We start from the raw sequence: 15370 nt of genomic DNA, 5'->3' as shown, positions 1-15370 counted from the left end.
TGTCACGGCTCTGCGCCGCGGGCCATTCAGACGAGCATATCCATTGGCCAGAGGCCCTTCCGGACCCCGCCTCTCCACGCTATAGGCCGCCGTCTCCCCGTGACCTCCAGAAAGCCATGCCCACGTCTACCCCCAACCGTCATTGGCCATCCTGCTGTCAATGTGGGTGCTGCGCGCCCTCAAGCGGAGGTTGGCAAGGAACCCGGGGCTCTGAGCGGAAGTGCGGATAAACGGGTTTCCGGGGCCGCTGGTGTGACGTGTCCCGCGCTTGGCGCAGCAGGAAGTCGCGGCGATCGTGGCCTCAGTTCCCGGCGCCGGCCGGGCTCCTTTCGTGCTGCCGTCATGCTCGACTTCTTCACCATTTTCTCGAAGGGCGGGCTCGTGCTCTGGTGCTTCCAGGGCGTGAGCGACTCCTGCACTGGGCCCGTTAACGCGTTGATTCGTTCCGTGCTGCTGCAGGTACCGCCCCCGCGGGGTCAGAACTCAGGGCTCGCCCCTAGTCCATCGTTCCCCTCGACCGATCCCGCGCCTCGCTCCCATCCGGTGCGCCCCGAGGTGGCCGTTCGCGGGGGGCAGGACTCATCTTTCTCTCGCCCGCATCAGACCGTCCAGCAACTTTGCGGCCCCCCCTTCCCCTCCGCTTTCTGGGACTCGAACCGAATTCGGCCCTTCTTCAGACCTATCAGCATTCCCTCCATTCGCCCCTGGCTACTTGGCTTTCTGTTTCGAAGAATGGGTGCGATAATGGCTGGAAAACGCCTCCTAAAATTGTCAATAGTGTCCAGCTGCTAGTAGACCTGATTGTGCGACTACTTACTTTCCGGCTCCCTTGTGCCTTGCCACTTTCTCACATCTTTCCCCAACCCCAACTTGGTATCTCCTTTTCTCTTTGGAATGCTAGAGAACAGTGCCCCAGTATCTTCTTGCCTGGGACAGGTTGGAATTTGGGGGAATGTCTGGTTCTTTACCAAAGGTAATACTTGAGATGGCCCAAGACTGGGTTTTCTGGGGACTAGTCTGAGCTCTGAGACAATCTCTCTTTCCAGGAGAGGGGAGGCAACAACTCCTTCACCCATGAAGCACTCACACTCAAGTATAAACTGGACAACCAGTTTGAGCTGGTGTTTGTGGTAAGTCGGGGTATTTTAGAGGGATGAGTGCATTCCCAACATGGTCCTGATTATTGAGAACTTTGATTACTTGCAGGTGTTATATGGTGAAGTAGCTAAGACGACAAGGAGGGTTAGGGGTAAAGGCAAGAAACTTCTGGGCCCAGAGAGCTTGGCTACTCCTCAGGTCAGGGACACCTGCCAGGCAACTTAGCCAATCTGGAGGCCTAGGTTGAGTTGGCTTCCCTCTCTTCTGGGATGTCATGTAAGCAGATCTGTTAGCTCTGTTTCTTTTCCTAAACAGGTTGGTTTTCAGAAGATCCTAACACTGACTTACGTGGACAAATTGATAGACGATGTTCATCGGCTCTTTCGGGACAAGTACCGCACAGAGATCCAACAGCAGAGTGCTTTAAGTCTATTGAATGGCACTTTTGATTTCCAAAATGACTTTCTGCGGCTCCTTCGGTGAGATGCCTCCCCTCTCCAAAATCACTTTCCATGACTTACTTGAGCTCCCTCCCTTCCTGAGGCCCATTCAAGGGTAGTACACTTTTTGAAAAAATGCTTCTGTATTTGCTTCTCAGTTCTAAATGGTCCTCTTTATGTGTGAGTGGCCTTTCTTTGGACTTTAACCATTCTCTCTTTAGTGAAGCAGAAGAGAGCAGTAAGGTCCGGGCTCCAACTACCATGAAGAAATTTGAAGATTCTGAAAAGGCCAAGAAACCTGTGAGATCCATGATCGAGACACGGGGTGAAAAGCCCAAGGAAAAAGCAAAGAACAAAAAAACCAAGGGGGGCAAGAAGGAAGGTTAGTTTGAGTCCCTTGGACATATGGGGTACAATAAGTTAGTGTGGTACTGAATACTGAAGTGGTTCCCTGTCCTTCTCTTTGTCATTGCTTATCTCCCTCCCTGTCATTGCAAGTCCTTATTAGCCCCAAGGTGTTTGCTCCTAGTTTCCTCTTTAAGGATTTGGAAGATTTTCTATTCCCCACTGTCTATTTTGTTGGAATCTGGTCCTTTTTCTACAGCGAGTTTTCTCCTAACAGGTTTTGATGTCCCTTCGACGACCAGCAAAACCGTCCCTGCAGAAAAGTCAGTGGGGGCTGAGAATGGTGTAGAACTTTCCAAAGAGGAGCTGATACGGAGGAAACGAGAGGAGTTCATTCAGAAACACGGGAAGGGTCTAGACAAGGCCAGGTGAGCATTCTAACCTTTGCCATAGTTACTGTTGTCTAGCCATGTTGGGGCAAGGGCGTTCTTGTTTCTTGTTCTTGGGTGGATGCTTCCTTTCCTGCTTCTCCACCGTAACCCTCTGGGATATCCTTTCAGCAAGTCCACAAAGTCAGATGCTCCAAAGGAGAAGGGCAAAAAAGCACCTCGGGTGTGGGCACTGGGTGGCTGTGCTAACAAGGAAGACCTGGATTACAGTGCTCCTACCACCAATGGATCCCCAGAGGTTGCCCCGCCTGAGGACATCAACTTGGTAAGAGTCAGCAGGGGCCAGAGTGACAGGTGCCATGAAAAAGAATTGGGGAGGAAGTAGAGGAGGGTAGTAGTACCTTTGGTTCCTTTGAGCTGAGAGGGTTTGTTACATTTAGAGCTTTCCATATCAAAAAGACAAAGTAGATGGTGAATCCTGGGCTTTTTTTCCCCCTCAGAACATTTAGTATTCCTAACGCTGTCTCCTTCCTTTCCCCATACCTGGCAGATTCGAGGGACTGGGCCTGGGGGGCAGCTTCAGGATCTGGACTGCAGCAGCTCAGATGATGAAGGGGCCGCTCAAAACCCTAGCAAACCTAGGTAGGGAAGTTCAGGTGGTGGGTGGTACTTGGGCTCCAGAAGGGTGAGACTTGATTTCTGCCCACTGGCTCTGTGTGTCTGTAATCTCCTGTGCCTGCAGTGCCACCAAGGGGACTCTGGGTGGCATGTTCGGGATGCTGAAGGGCCTCGTGAGTTCCAAGAGCTTGAGTCGTGAAGACATGGAATCTGTGCTGGACAAGATGCGTGATCATCTCATTGGTAAGTCCTGAGGAACAGGTGGACTCATGTTTCATGGGGTTGTTACAGTGGAGAATAAATAGGACTGGTTTCTCAGTTGTACCGTAAGGGTTGGCCATTGACACTGCACTCCCAGCACACTTGCTCCCCTCTCTCTCCAGCTAAGAATGTAGCAGCAGATATTGCAGTCCAGCTCTGTGAGTCCGTGGCCAACAAGTTGGAAGGGAAGGTGATGGGGACATTCAGCAGTAAGTATCTCCCTGAACCTGAAAGTGGATAGGGCATTATGCATACCAGGAGTTGAAGTGCATCGATCTCCATGGCTTTTGAAAAACCACTTAAGCTCTAAACCTTTATTACAGAAGTTCAACTTTAAGAGTTACTAGGAGGACTAAATGAGTTAATGCTTGTAAAGTGTTTATTAGGACAGTATCAGGTGTAACAGTGGATTTTTGGGGCAAGACTCTAGTATCATCCAGATCCTAGTTCCTTTAGCTCAGAAAGCTGTTGGGTGTTTCTGGAGTACATTTCTTGGTTTCATGGGTGCACCTCCTCCTCCCCCTTCAGCGGTGACCTCCACAGTGAAGCAAGCTCTGCAAGAGTCCCTGGTACAGATTCTGCAGCCACAGCGTCGTGTAGACATGCTTCGGGATATCATGGATGCCCAGCGTCGCCAGCGCCCTTATGTTGTCACCTTCTGTGGGGTTAACGGAGTGGGGAAGTCTACCAACCTTGCCAAGGTCAGTGCAGCTCCCCATCTGTCTGACATTTCTTCACTATATATAAGCAGTTCTGGTTCTAAGTGACTTTTCTTTGCCTCTTCTGCAGATTTCCTTCTGGCTGTTAGAGAATGGCTTCAGTGTCCTCATTGCCGCCTGTGACACCTTTCGTGCTGGGGCTGTGGAGCAGCTGCGCACACATACCCGACGTTTAAGTGCCCTACATCCCCCAGAGAATCATGGTGGCCGAACCATGGTGCATTTGTTTGAGAAGGGCTATGGCAAAGATGCTGCTGGCATCGCCATGGAAGCTATTGCCTTTGGTACAGTGCACAGAAAGGATGGGAGCTTGTCTGGGCGGCCCCTTTCCTCTTTGGGTTCCCTTTAAAACATGCTGAGGATCAGGGTTTCCCCACTACCAACTCACTGTTCTGTAACAAGTCAGGGTAAGTGACATGTCATGCTCTGCTTTGGGTAATAGGTATAGTTGTAAACAAAGCTAATATATTTAAATTGAAGAGCCTTGGTCATCTTTATCATATTGCCATCCTTTTGCTGAGGGCCAAGCATAGAAAAGATGCTTTTCACACACTACCTTGTTTCCAGATCCAGAGCCCATTAAAGTCAAGATTGACTTTTAATATAGCCAGCTAGGACTTCTTGAGAGGGACCTCGAAATAAGTGTGATAGACCAGGTGTTTTGAGTTAACCAATTTTTGTTTCTCTAGCACGTAATCAAGGCTTTGATGTGGTGCTGGTGGACACAGCTGGTCGCATGCAAGACAATGCCCCTCTGATGACTGCCCTGGCCAAGCTCATTACTGTCAACACACCTGACTTGGTGCTGTTCGTGGGGGAGGCCTTAGTAGGCAATGAGGCTGTGGATCAGCTGGTGAGGGCTAGAGCGTGGTTCTCTTTCCAACATCAGCTTTGGTTGGAAAGGTGTTTTATACACTAATATCTGTATTCCTCCTTTCCAGGTCAAGTTCAACAGAGCCTTGGCTGACCATTCTTTGGCTCAGACACCTCGGCTCATTGATGGCATTGTCCTTACCAAATTTGATACCATTGATGACAAGGTAAGTGTGAATGTCACAGGACACTGTGACAGGGAGGGCAAAGGTGGCTATCCTTCATGAGGGAGCTGAGGCTAGGTTAGCTGCAAAAATCCTCATTAACTGAGTGAAATGAAGGGTCTTGGGTTGACTGGGTACCCCCTTTTTTCACTTAAGGTGGGAGCTGCTATTTCTATGACTTACATCACAAGCAAACCCATCGTGTTTGTGGGCACTGGCCAAACCTACTGCGACCTACGCAGTCTCAACGCCAAGGCTGTGGTGGCTGCTCTCATGAAGGCTTAACATGGCTCTTGCCCAGTACCAAATCACCGCTTCCCCCCAAAACCCCTGTTCCTGTATCAAGAATGTGCTTCGAGTATGTGAGCAACTTGTCTTCAGTGTAATAAAAGGCAGAGTGAGGGGAGCTCCTGGGGCGTGCAGCTCCTCCTAACCCCACTCTGTGTTCAGTCCAACATCCATCTACAAGGAGCCTCCATCTACAAGGAGGGCTTAATCATGCTACAGTCACTGCCTATTGCCCACCCACCACCCCAGCCCCCATGGTCCTGCCCTTCCTACTCAGGCATCCCTGTCACTCTGCCTACGGACTTGGTCTCATTACAGCTTTGACGAATGGTTAGAGACGATCCAACAGCAGAACTTTGCTAATCAGTGTGGTCCTATGAACATCTGAGCATAAGCAGTTTAAAGCCCCAGCTCCACAACATTAAGAAATTTCCAGAGGCAGCTCTGGGTCTTCAGTGGCCCTCTCCTAGGCTACATAGCTTTCAGATCCCTGGGCCTGGGTGACACCCACCAACCACACTGTTGTGCAATGTATGGCCTGTTCTTTATTGCTGCTAATTCTTATGATTGACCCCATCCCTGTCTTTTCCCCCAAGCATCAACCAGGCCAGAGTGATTTGTTACAAATGAACAAAAGATGAGTGTCCTCTTCCCTTGGAAAGGGGAACTGAGCTGCAGTGTTACATTGGGCTTCTCAGCCTTCCAGCTCTTCCCCACACCCAGAACCCAGCTGTGAGCTTTGCATGTTCCTCTTCCTGGGAGAAAATTGCCTGTCAGGGTATCATGTTGCCCCTCCCCATCTTCACTCTGAGGGACCCTGGCTTTTCTGCCTCCTCCACAGTGCCTGGTAGACAAGTGCTACGTTGAAGAACACAAACCTCTTGTTGAGACATGCCCTGTAGCTTGGTATTACAGATGTGCTGTTAGTGCAATAAGGTGAAGGCTGTCTGCCCAGAGAAATGCATAATTTATATATAAGAAAATAAATTTCATAAATAAATTGACTTTTAGTCTTGGAGTTACTTTATGTAGAATTCAAAACAAAAACCCCACATCACACTGACTTGGCTTTATGGTACAAGAGAAGCAGCAGGAATTCATGCTATGAGGAGTTGGGTAAAATGGCTTTCCGGAGAGTGAGGTCACCGCTCCCCCACATAAAGGAACAGATCTTTTAAAATTTAAGTTACAAAAATTAGACTTGTTAGTACCTATGTAGGTAGTTTTCTAAAGTGACTAAAAGTAGAACCAGGGCCCTAGGAAGTAAACGAACAAGCTTTTAATATAGCTCAGGTAAGTAAAATACTGTACACTGTAAAAGATCTAGAAAACTAGAGCTTCAAGTCTTGTTTTTAAAAAACAGCCATTAGCTTAATTGAAAAACCAAGTAGAATACAAAACTGCAGTAGGGCTGTGGGGAGTCAGGGCATCTGCACCCACGGTCTCCATGCGGAGCAGCAGCCTGCTCAGTGGACACCATACTGATCTGCTGTGTGTCCAGCCAAGGGGTGGGGTGGGGAGCTGCATCTGGGTTCTGTTGTCACTTGGGTGTTCTCAAACTGGGATAGGCTGTATGAGACCAAGAACCAGTAGGCACACAGAATTAAGCTGGAACACACTCCCACACTCGATGTAGCCCCAGCCTTCAACTTCTGGGTTTTAGTTCTTCCTAGGAGCTGTGTTGGGTTCTTCTAAGTCACTGTCAAACACTGCACGGTAAGGCCGTACAGTTGGTCTAACGCTGGCAACTTCTGTAGCCCTCATGTACTGTGGTCTGTGGAGAGAAAAAGTAGAGAATGAAAGGAAGTTTCACAAAACAGGTTTACACATTTAAAGCTGCAGATAGTTAAGCTTAACCAACCTCAGGAGACAAGAGATTAGGAATCTTGTAATAGACTTGATAGAAAAATAAGAATCCAAGTAGTAGATGTAAGTCATTCTTCTCCAGTGTCTTAACTAGGTCCTAGGAACACATTTTCTGCCAACAAACTAGCAAATAATAGAACAAAATAGTATACCTCTTATTTCACTGTGTGGTGCAGATGAACCATTTAGCTGACTGTCTCTCACCATCCCTGCCAACAGAATGAAAATCAGTATCAGCTGTCTGATTAAAAACCAAAACTATTAATAGAAAACCAACCAACCAAAGGGAGATGAAAGCACATGCTCTAAGAAGGATGCCATTAGTTACTCATGAACTTCACAGAGGAGAAGATGGGAGGTGGGGAGAATAAACTAGTCTTCAAACAGTTGTATTAAATAACAGGGAAACGGTAAGTTCCCAAAATGCACTGACTTAGCTTGTAAACAAAATGTTTACATGGGCAAAGTATGTGTGCGATCTCTAGTCTAGAAGGCCAAGTACAGGGAAAAAGAATTCAGTCTGACAGGGATGGGGAGCAGCGTGCAAGTGGGCAAATTCATCTGAGTAGAAGAGGGAAAAGCAGCAGACTCCCACAATATAAAATGGGTCACTCCATCCTGTCTAATACGGTGCCATCAGCCACATGTGACTTGAGTTTTACTATACAGTAAAAATCCTATTCCTTTGTCACTAACCATATTTCAAATATTCAACAGCCATGTGTATGTACCCTGTGCTTATGGTACTGGACAGCAAAAATTACAGAATATTTCTCTCACTGCAGAAAATTCTATTGGCCAACACTAGGATAGATAATGATGTAGGAAAAAGTATAAAACTGAGCACATGGAAGAAAAAATGGCCAGTTAGGGTACAAATAAAAGACAACATTCATACAAGTTGTTATTTCCCTCTTGGAAAGCACTAGCAATATTTATCAGCCTCTAAAATGTTCGTGCCTTTTGACCTAGTAACTATTACACTGAGAATTTATCCTAAGAAGATTACTAGCAAAAAAACTATGGATGGTCATTACAACAATTCTTAAAATAATAATAATAAAAAAACATAGAAACTAGAAATTGTCTAACAGGGAAATAATTAGGTAAATTAACAGCCCCTTGTCAGAAGGCACCTTCCCAAAGACAAGGAAATATGTACAAAATACTGACTTTATCAAAGATTTACAGGAGACTCAAGACTGGGCTGAGACGGTTGGGGAATGGGACTGGGGGGTTCAATGGACTGACTAGGAACAAAGAGATCTGGAGACTGTAAGCTCTTCCTTGGATCCCTCTTAACACTCTAGCTGTCTAGGCTCCTCACCTAACTCTTGCCTCGCTCCTCCTCCTTTCCTTTGACAATAAAAGATGCTTTAATTCTGGAGTCTCTTAATATGGATCTGCAGAAGCTGTAAGGTCCCCCCATCTTCTCAAGCTGGCATCTTCTTGATCAATAAACCTTTCCTTACTCCAAACTCTGACGTTTTTGATTATTGGCCTTTGAAACATCAAATACATCTTGAACCAGTAACAAAACCTGTAGCCTTGTGGGAAACTGTATGATGTACCACTGAATAAAAAAAAGGACTAAGACACCCGGGCCTCACATATTGGTTGGAGTATCTTCCCAATAAGCAAAGGCAAAGGCTTCGGGTTTGATCTCGTCAGGACACATGCAGAAACAGATCAATGTTACTCTTTCTCTCTCCATCTCCCCCCTCCTCCTCTCTCCCTCTCCCTTCTGTTAGGTTTAGGTCCAGGGCCCCTTACCAAAAAACCTCAACTAGCCACGTTAAACTTTAAGTGATCTGATGCCAGGGCAGTTCCTGTAACTCCCCACCTGAGCAAGCCTGACTATCCTACTCTCCACCAACCTCCCACTGAGGCAACTTCCTCAGTAAGTGGTCCCTTCACCCAACCTCCCACCTGGGCAAATCCCCTCACCCTGCTCCAAAATTCACCACCAAAACTAGCCTCCTAGCCAGCCTTGTTCACTAACTGTGTAAAAGCGTAAACCCCCAGACCTTTGGTGCTGATGCCATTTTGGACTCAGCCTATCTGTTTGCAGATGCATGAATAAATTTCTTATAAAACTCATCAGGCACAGTATGTCCCTCCTTTAGTGACCTAACACCTTCCTCTCTTTAAAACCAATAAATAAAAATTTAAAAGTACCAAGACTGTATGTATACTTTGTTTACAACTATGAAAAAAGGCATAGGAAAACTTAACTAGAAATAGATCAAAATAACTGCCTGTATGATGGTAATGAATTATAAAAGAATTTTCTTGCCCTGGCCGGTTGGCTCAGCGGTAGTGTCGGCCTGGCATGCAGGAGTCCCAGGTTCGATTCCCAGCCAGGGCACACAGGGGAGGCGCCCAACTGCTTCTCCACCCCTCCCATCTCCTTCCTGTCTCTCTTCCCCTCCCGCAGCTGAGGCTCCATTGGAGCAAAGATGGCCCAGGCGCTGAGGATGGCTCTGTGGCCTCTGCCTCAGGTGCTAGAATGGCTCTGGATGCAACAGAGCAACGCCCCAGAGGGGCAGAGCATCACCCCCTGGTGGGCATGCCGGGTGGATCCCGGTCGGGCACATGCAGGAGTCTGTCTGCCTCCCCGTTTCCAGCTTCGGAAAAATGAAAAAAAAAAAAAAATTTTTTTTTCTTTTCCTCATTACTGATTTTCCTAAAGTAAATGTACTAGATCTTACACTCTTTTGAACCCTGGTAATTTTCACCATTCAGAAGTGAGTACAGCGGGTCCTTGGGTTCAAGAGTCTTGACATATGACGTTTCAAGTTTACGACAGTCACTCCCATAAAAACTTTAAAAAATTGAGACGTGTTTCAGCTTACACTGTTAAGTGTAGTACTTACGGACTACATGGGCGAACTAGTTTGGTTATGCGCGATGGAAGAATACACAGTAAGGCTGTGAATAAGTGAGGGAGTTGGAGTCCTCCAGTACCTTACCTATGCCATTTTGGATTGTTAAAAGTGCAAGTGTTCTGTTTCTGTTAAGCTAGAGCAGTGGTTCTCAAAGTGTGTGCCCTAGAAGATTTCCAGGTGCACCCTATGGTATTTCAGAGAAATATGTGCCTGTTGGGGACCAAAATACCAACAGGGTTTTTGGAATTTAGATTTTTGGGGGACAGAGGTGTGGGGAATTGGCTGTAAGCTGACAGTCTGCCCAACCCCCCACCTCACTTGCCTGATTAGGTTGCAAAAGGCTGTTAAGCTGTGGTGCTGGATTGTTTACACTACCCCCCCATGTTCCCTGGAAAGACTGGAGGTATATTTCTTCTATCCTTTGGTGTAAAGTTAAGATGATATGTATGGTGGAGGTTTTCTGCATTCAACACAATTAAGAGTAAAAAGAGAGGAATTCTTCAATGTATTGAGGAAATGAGAGTTTGCCTTTCAAATAGATACCCAAACATTGAAGAAATCGCTAGGACACATCAGGCTCATGTTTCTCATAAACAAAAATGAAGAAACTTAACACATATGCGCCAGGACCTGCTGAATTTACTAAATCTTACTAAGAATGTATCTATATTGGCCTGACCAGGCGGTGGTACAGTGGATAGAGCGTCGGACTGGGATGCGGAGGACCCAGGTTCAAGACCCTGATGTCACCAGCTTAAGTGCGGGCTCATCTGGCTTGAGCAAAAAAAAGCTCACCAGCTTGGACCCAAGGTTGCTGGCTCAACAAGGGGTTACTCGGTCTGCTGTAGCCCCACAGTCAAGGCACATATGAGAAAGTAATCAATGAACAACTAAGGTGTCGCAATGAAAAATTGATGATTGATGCTTCTCATCTCTCTGCGTTCCTGTCTGTCTGTCCCTGTCTATCCCTCTCTCTGACTCTCTCTCTGTCTCTGTAAAAAAAAAAAAAAATGTATCTATATATATAAAAAGATAGCTTTTTTGTCTTTATTTTTTAACCCCTCTTTTTTACAAATTCTAAAAAGCATAACTCAAAAAATGTAACATAAAAATTTTTAATGTCAGAATAAATGTAATTTTGTTGTATTTATTTCATTTAATTACCATAAAAGCATGCTTAGACTTTATATTTTTTAATATTTGACTTATTATTATATTCCTCAGAAATTTGTCTATAGCGTGCCTACAATTATTTGTAGGATTTTAAATGCGCCCCAACTTCAAATAGTTTAAGAACCACCTGGCTAGAGTGTGTTTTGACTTATATCAACATTCAAGTTATTTCACTGTCATAAGAACGGAACTGTGCAGCAAGTGCTCAGTGTTAAACAAAACAAAGCAGGAGACCAATACACATCCCCCACTGTTACAGTAATTAAATATAGAAATATAAAAAAATATAGAAGATATATAGAAATAATTAGAATATTAAAAGCCATTAAGGCAAATGAATAAAAATACACCCTCTAGGCTTTTTGCCCAGAGCCTAGTTAGCGTGTGTGAAGTTATATACAGGTAGATAAAAAGTGGCTTGATGTGACAACTCTGTAGATTAACATAAAAAAGGGCTCCCTGCTAGGAACTCCCAAAAGATGGCTTGATGTGATAGTCCTGTAGATTAACACTGTTAGATGGTGTATGCCAGAAAAAGGTACTAAAGCTGAGGGGCCCTCTGCTGCAATCAGTCGCCCAGACTTCAACGTTGAATGTGGACTGTCTCCAAGTCGCTCTAACCAAGGACAATGGAGAGGAGCATGCAGACAGGGCCCCATTAAGCTGTATCCAGGCATGCCATAAGGATTTGTGAGTAATAAACTGGGTGATTCTTGCAACTAACTTGTGTGTAGGTTGTGTCTTTCTTCCGGTGGCAGTTGGTCTCGGCACTGATAAGTAGAATCCTCATAGCCTCCTCAAGAGTAATCTTGAAGAGGCTGCAGGCCCTGCTGATAAGCAGGAGTGTTCCACTGCCCAGGAAAGTTGAATCAGGGATGCCTGATCAACATAGAACTTGGGCTCTACTGAGACACCCACAAAGAACAGCAAACTTTTCACAAGAGGGAAGGAAGACAAGGTTTTCAGTATTCAGTTACAGAGATAAGAGCTTATAAGAATCCCCATTACAAAGAATTCCACACAAAGCATTCTGGTTCAGAAAAGAAAGCTGTGAATGATTATTAGATTTAGGAAAAGTTCTCTCTGTATTAAATTACCCCTAAAATGCATGCCGATTGACAATGAAACGCCACATTAAATAACATAAAACTTTCTATAAACATATTCTATGTACAATAGCAAAGTTAGTTTGGAACCAGGTGGTAAATCAGAATGGCCATACCCTGGGGTCTGGCTTTATACAAAGTAAGGTTTTAAAAAATATTCAATTTAGTTGACACCATAAAGTTTTGTATTTTGTAGGTTATTGGGAACTTGCCTGGGGTCATTAATAAACTGAACCTTTTATACCCATCTGGTTTTCTTATCAGAACCTGAAGGTAAATGTCAAGTGAGTAAATGGTATCTCAACTTGACTGTAGTAACACCATGTTTCCAAAGAGCATAGTAAAGTATGTGTTTTTTTTAATAAAGATAATGCTTAATCGTTGTAGAAAATGCTAACACAGAAACAAAATATTTTTAAAAAACCTTTAAGTCCTACACCATAAAGTTAACCACTTAATTTAGTAAACATCATTGCAACTTGAAGCCATGTCAACAAAATAAATTAAAAAAAAATCATTGCAAATATTATTATGTTCACAAAAAGTAAGAGAATACCTGTAATTCTGTATGAATGGGACTGACCATAATGGTGGTTTCCAACCTGCTTCTTTACTTCCCCTTCACTTACAATATTATATCTGACACCTTTTTAACAGTAAAGACATTTTCCCTTATAGCTTCATTGTATTTTATCAATTAAATAAATGGAATATTTATAGACTTCTCTAATAAGTAGAACATTTTAGGTTGCTTCCAATGTTTTCCATTATATATAACATTGACAACATTCCCACATCTATATCTTTGTGCAATTGTCCAATTATCTCTTTAGGAGAAATCTCTCCGAAGATAAATTGTATTAAGTGGAGTTTCTAGGTCAAAGGTTTTTAAATTTTGAACTTATTCCAACGTGAATATATTTGTTTCCTCACAGCTTAGCCAAAATTAAGTTATCATTCTTATAAATTTTGAAATCTAAATTCTAACTGCTCGAGATACCACCTCACACCTGTTAGATTAGCTATTATTAACAAGACAGGTAATAGCAAATGTTGGAGAGGCTGTGGAGAAAAAGGAACCCTCATCCACTGTTGGTGGGAATGTAAAGTAGTACAACCATTATGGAAGAAAGTATGGTGGTTCCTCAAAAAACTGAAAATAGAACTACCTTATGACCCAGCAATCCCTCTACTGGGTATATACCCCAAAAACTCAGAAACATTGATACGTAAAGACACATGCAGCCCCATGTTCATTGCAGCATTGTTCACAGTGGCCAGGACATGGAAACAACCAAAAAGCCCATCAATAGATGACTGGATAAAGAAGATGTGGCACATATACACTATGGAATACTACTCAGCCATAAGAAATGATGACATCGGATCATTTACAGCAAAATGGTGGGATCTGGATAACTTTATACGAAGTGAAATAAATAAATCAGAAAAAACCAGGAACTGCATTATTCCATACGTAGGTGGGACATAAAAGTGAGACTAAGAGACATTGATAAGAGTGTGGTGGTTACGGGGGGAGGGGGGAGAGGGAGAGAGAAAGGGGGGAGGGGGAGGGGCACCAAGAAAACTAGATAAAAGGTGACAGAGGACAATCTGACTTTGGGTGATGGGTATCCAACATAATTGAACGACAAGATAACCTGGACATGTTATCTTTGAATATATGTATCCTGATTTACTGATGTCGCCCCATTAAAAAAAAAAAATTATTTAAAAATTTAAAAAAAAAATAAATTCTAACTGCATTTCATAGATAATGAGGCTGAATTTTTTCATTCTTTCCACTTCTGCACTGAATTTGCCTTTGTCCACTCTTCGCCTATCCAAATGTCATTTTAGTCTAACCTGAAGACCAAAAACGTGAGCTCCCTTCATGATCTGGTTAGGATGATTGCCCTCCTCTTGGCAAGAATTTTACCCACAGTAAACACACAAAAGGCTGATGAGTTGCTGTTCTCACATCCCCTCAGTCTCAAAGTGCCTCTTACCTGACCTACCCCTCTTGGACATCTCAAAGGTCAGCCGCTTGAAATATTCTGGAAGGTCAGCATATTCATTTCCATAGGAGATGACCTTAATCCCTTTGTCCAGCATGTTTTCTCGAAGCTTCTTGAACTCATCTACATCTCCTTTCCGAACCAGCATGAAATGTTCTAAGTCAGATTTATGCTTCACGGCCTCCAGAAAAAGGGCTTGGAAAGTGGTGTCATCCACAGTTTGGCCACAACCCAGGAAAAGAAATGACTTGTTTTCATAGAGTTTCTGAATCTCTCTCTTGCAGGAAAAGAAACAACATATTAATGCCGCCACAAAGACACACAAGGCAAGTCTGAAATATGTTACATGGTCATCATAATTGCTACTTTTAATAGACTGTGGTCACCATTTAACCTAGATTTAAGAGGGTACATAAGTCCCTAAATTGAGTCATTTTTTTTCTTTTTTTTTTTAACAGAGAGAGGGACAGATAGGGACAGACAGGAAGGGAAAGAGATGAGAAGCATCAATTCTTCGTTGCAGCACCTTAGTTGCTCATTGATTGCTTTCTCATATGTGCCTTGACGGGGGGGGGGGGGGGAGCTGCAGCAGAGCGAGTGACCCCTTGCTCAAGCCAGCAACCTTGGGCTCAAGGCAGTGACCTCTGGGCTCAAGCCAGAGGCTACGGGCTCATATCTAGGATCCCACACTCAAGCCAGCCACCCTGCGCTCAAGCCAGATGAACCTGCGCTCAAGCTGGAGACCTCGGGGTTTCGAACCTGGGTCCTCCAGGTCTCAGTCCAACGCTCTATCCACTGTGCCACCACCTGGTCAGGCTGAAATTGGGTCTTCTTAACGTTTATTACTGTAACTTGATGAGTGCTCTAAAATTTACCTTTATCTGGAAGCTCTCTATTCAGGGTTTCTCCAGATTAGCACTGGGCTACTAACCTTGCAGATTATTATTAATTATTTAATGTGCATTTTATTGATTTTAGAGAGAAAGAGAGAGAGACAAGAACATCAACCTGTTCCTGTGTGTGGCTTGACCAGGGGTTGAACCGGCAACCTCTGTGCTTTGGAACAACACTGAGCAACTGAACTATTTGGCCAGGGCTAATCTTGCAGGTTCCTTTTTAGATCT

General features: G+C 44.4%; 2 protein-coding genes across 8 annotated transcripts in view; one reads left to right on the top strand and one right to left on the bottom strand.

The window, feature by feature from the left end:
- The first annotated feature begins 194 nt into the window (after positions 1 to 194).
- On the top strand, positions 195 to 6205 carry SRPRA (SRP receptor subunit alpha). The gene is made up of 14 exons (XM_066365171.1): positions 195 to 459; positions 1047 to 1130; positions 1414 to 1577; positions 1760 to 1920; positions 2161 to 2311; positions 2444 to 2597; positions 2823 to 2914; positions 3015 to 3133; positions 3274 to 3360; positions 3680 to 3852; positions 3941 to 4154; positions 4560 to 4723; positions 4812 to 4910; positions 5064 to 6205. Exons 1-14 carry the CDS (start codon positions 343 to 345, stop codon positions 5190 to 5192), a joined length of 1908 nt encoding a protein of 635 aa, XP_066221268.1. The 5' UTR covers positions 195 to 342; the 3' UTR covers positions 5193 to 6205.
- Positions 6206 to 6459: 254 nt separating this feature from the next.
- The window catches only part of FAM118B (family with sequence similarity 118 member B), a 64375-nt gene continuing 55464 nt past the window's right edge, over positions 6460 to 15370 (bottom strand). For 6 of the 7 annotated variants that reach the window (XM_066365175.1, XM_066365172.1, XM_066365173.1 and 3 more), the window contains 3 exons: positions 14238 to 14523; positions 7214 to 7270; positions 6460 to 6969 (listed from right to left, as the gene is read on the bottom strand). In XM_066365175.1, the coding sequence (XP_066221272.1) occupies positions 6956 to 6969; positions 7214 to 7270; positions 14238 to 14523 (357 nt within the window). In that variant the 3' untranslated portion in view covers positions 6460 to 6955. The remainder of the gene's footprint in view (positions 6970 to 7213; positions 7271 to 14237; positions 14524 to 15370) is intronic. The other variant, XM_066365174.1, reaches the window with a different exon arrangement.

This window comes from Saccopteryx leptura, chromosome 2 (genome assembly GCF_036850995.1).
Source record: "Saccopteryx leptura isolate mSacLep1 chromosome 2, mSacLep1_pri_phased_curated, whole genome shotgun sequence".
Taxonomy (NCBI): Eukaryota; Metazoa; Chordata; class Mammalia; order Chiroptera; family Emballonuridae; genus Saccopteryx; species Saccopteryx leptura.
This window is presented reverse-complemented; position numbering and strand designations above follow the sequence as displayed.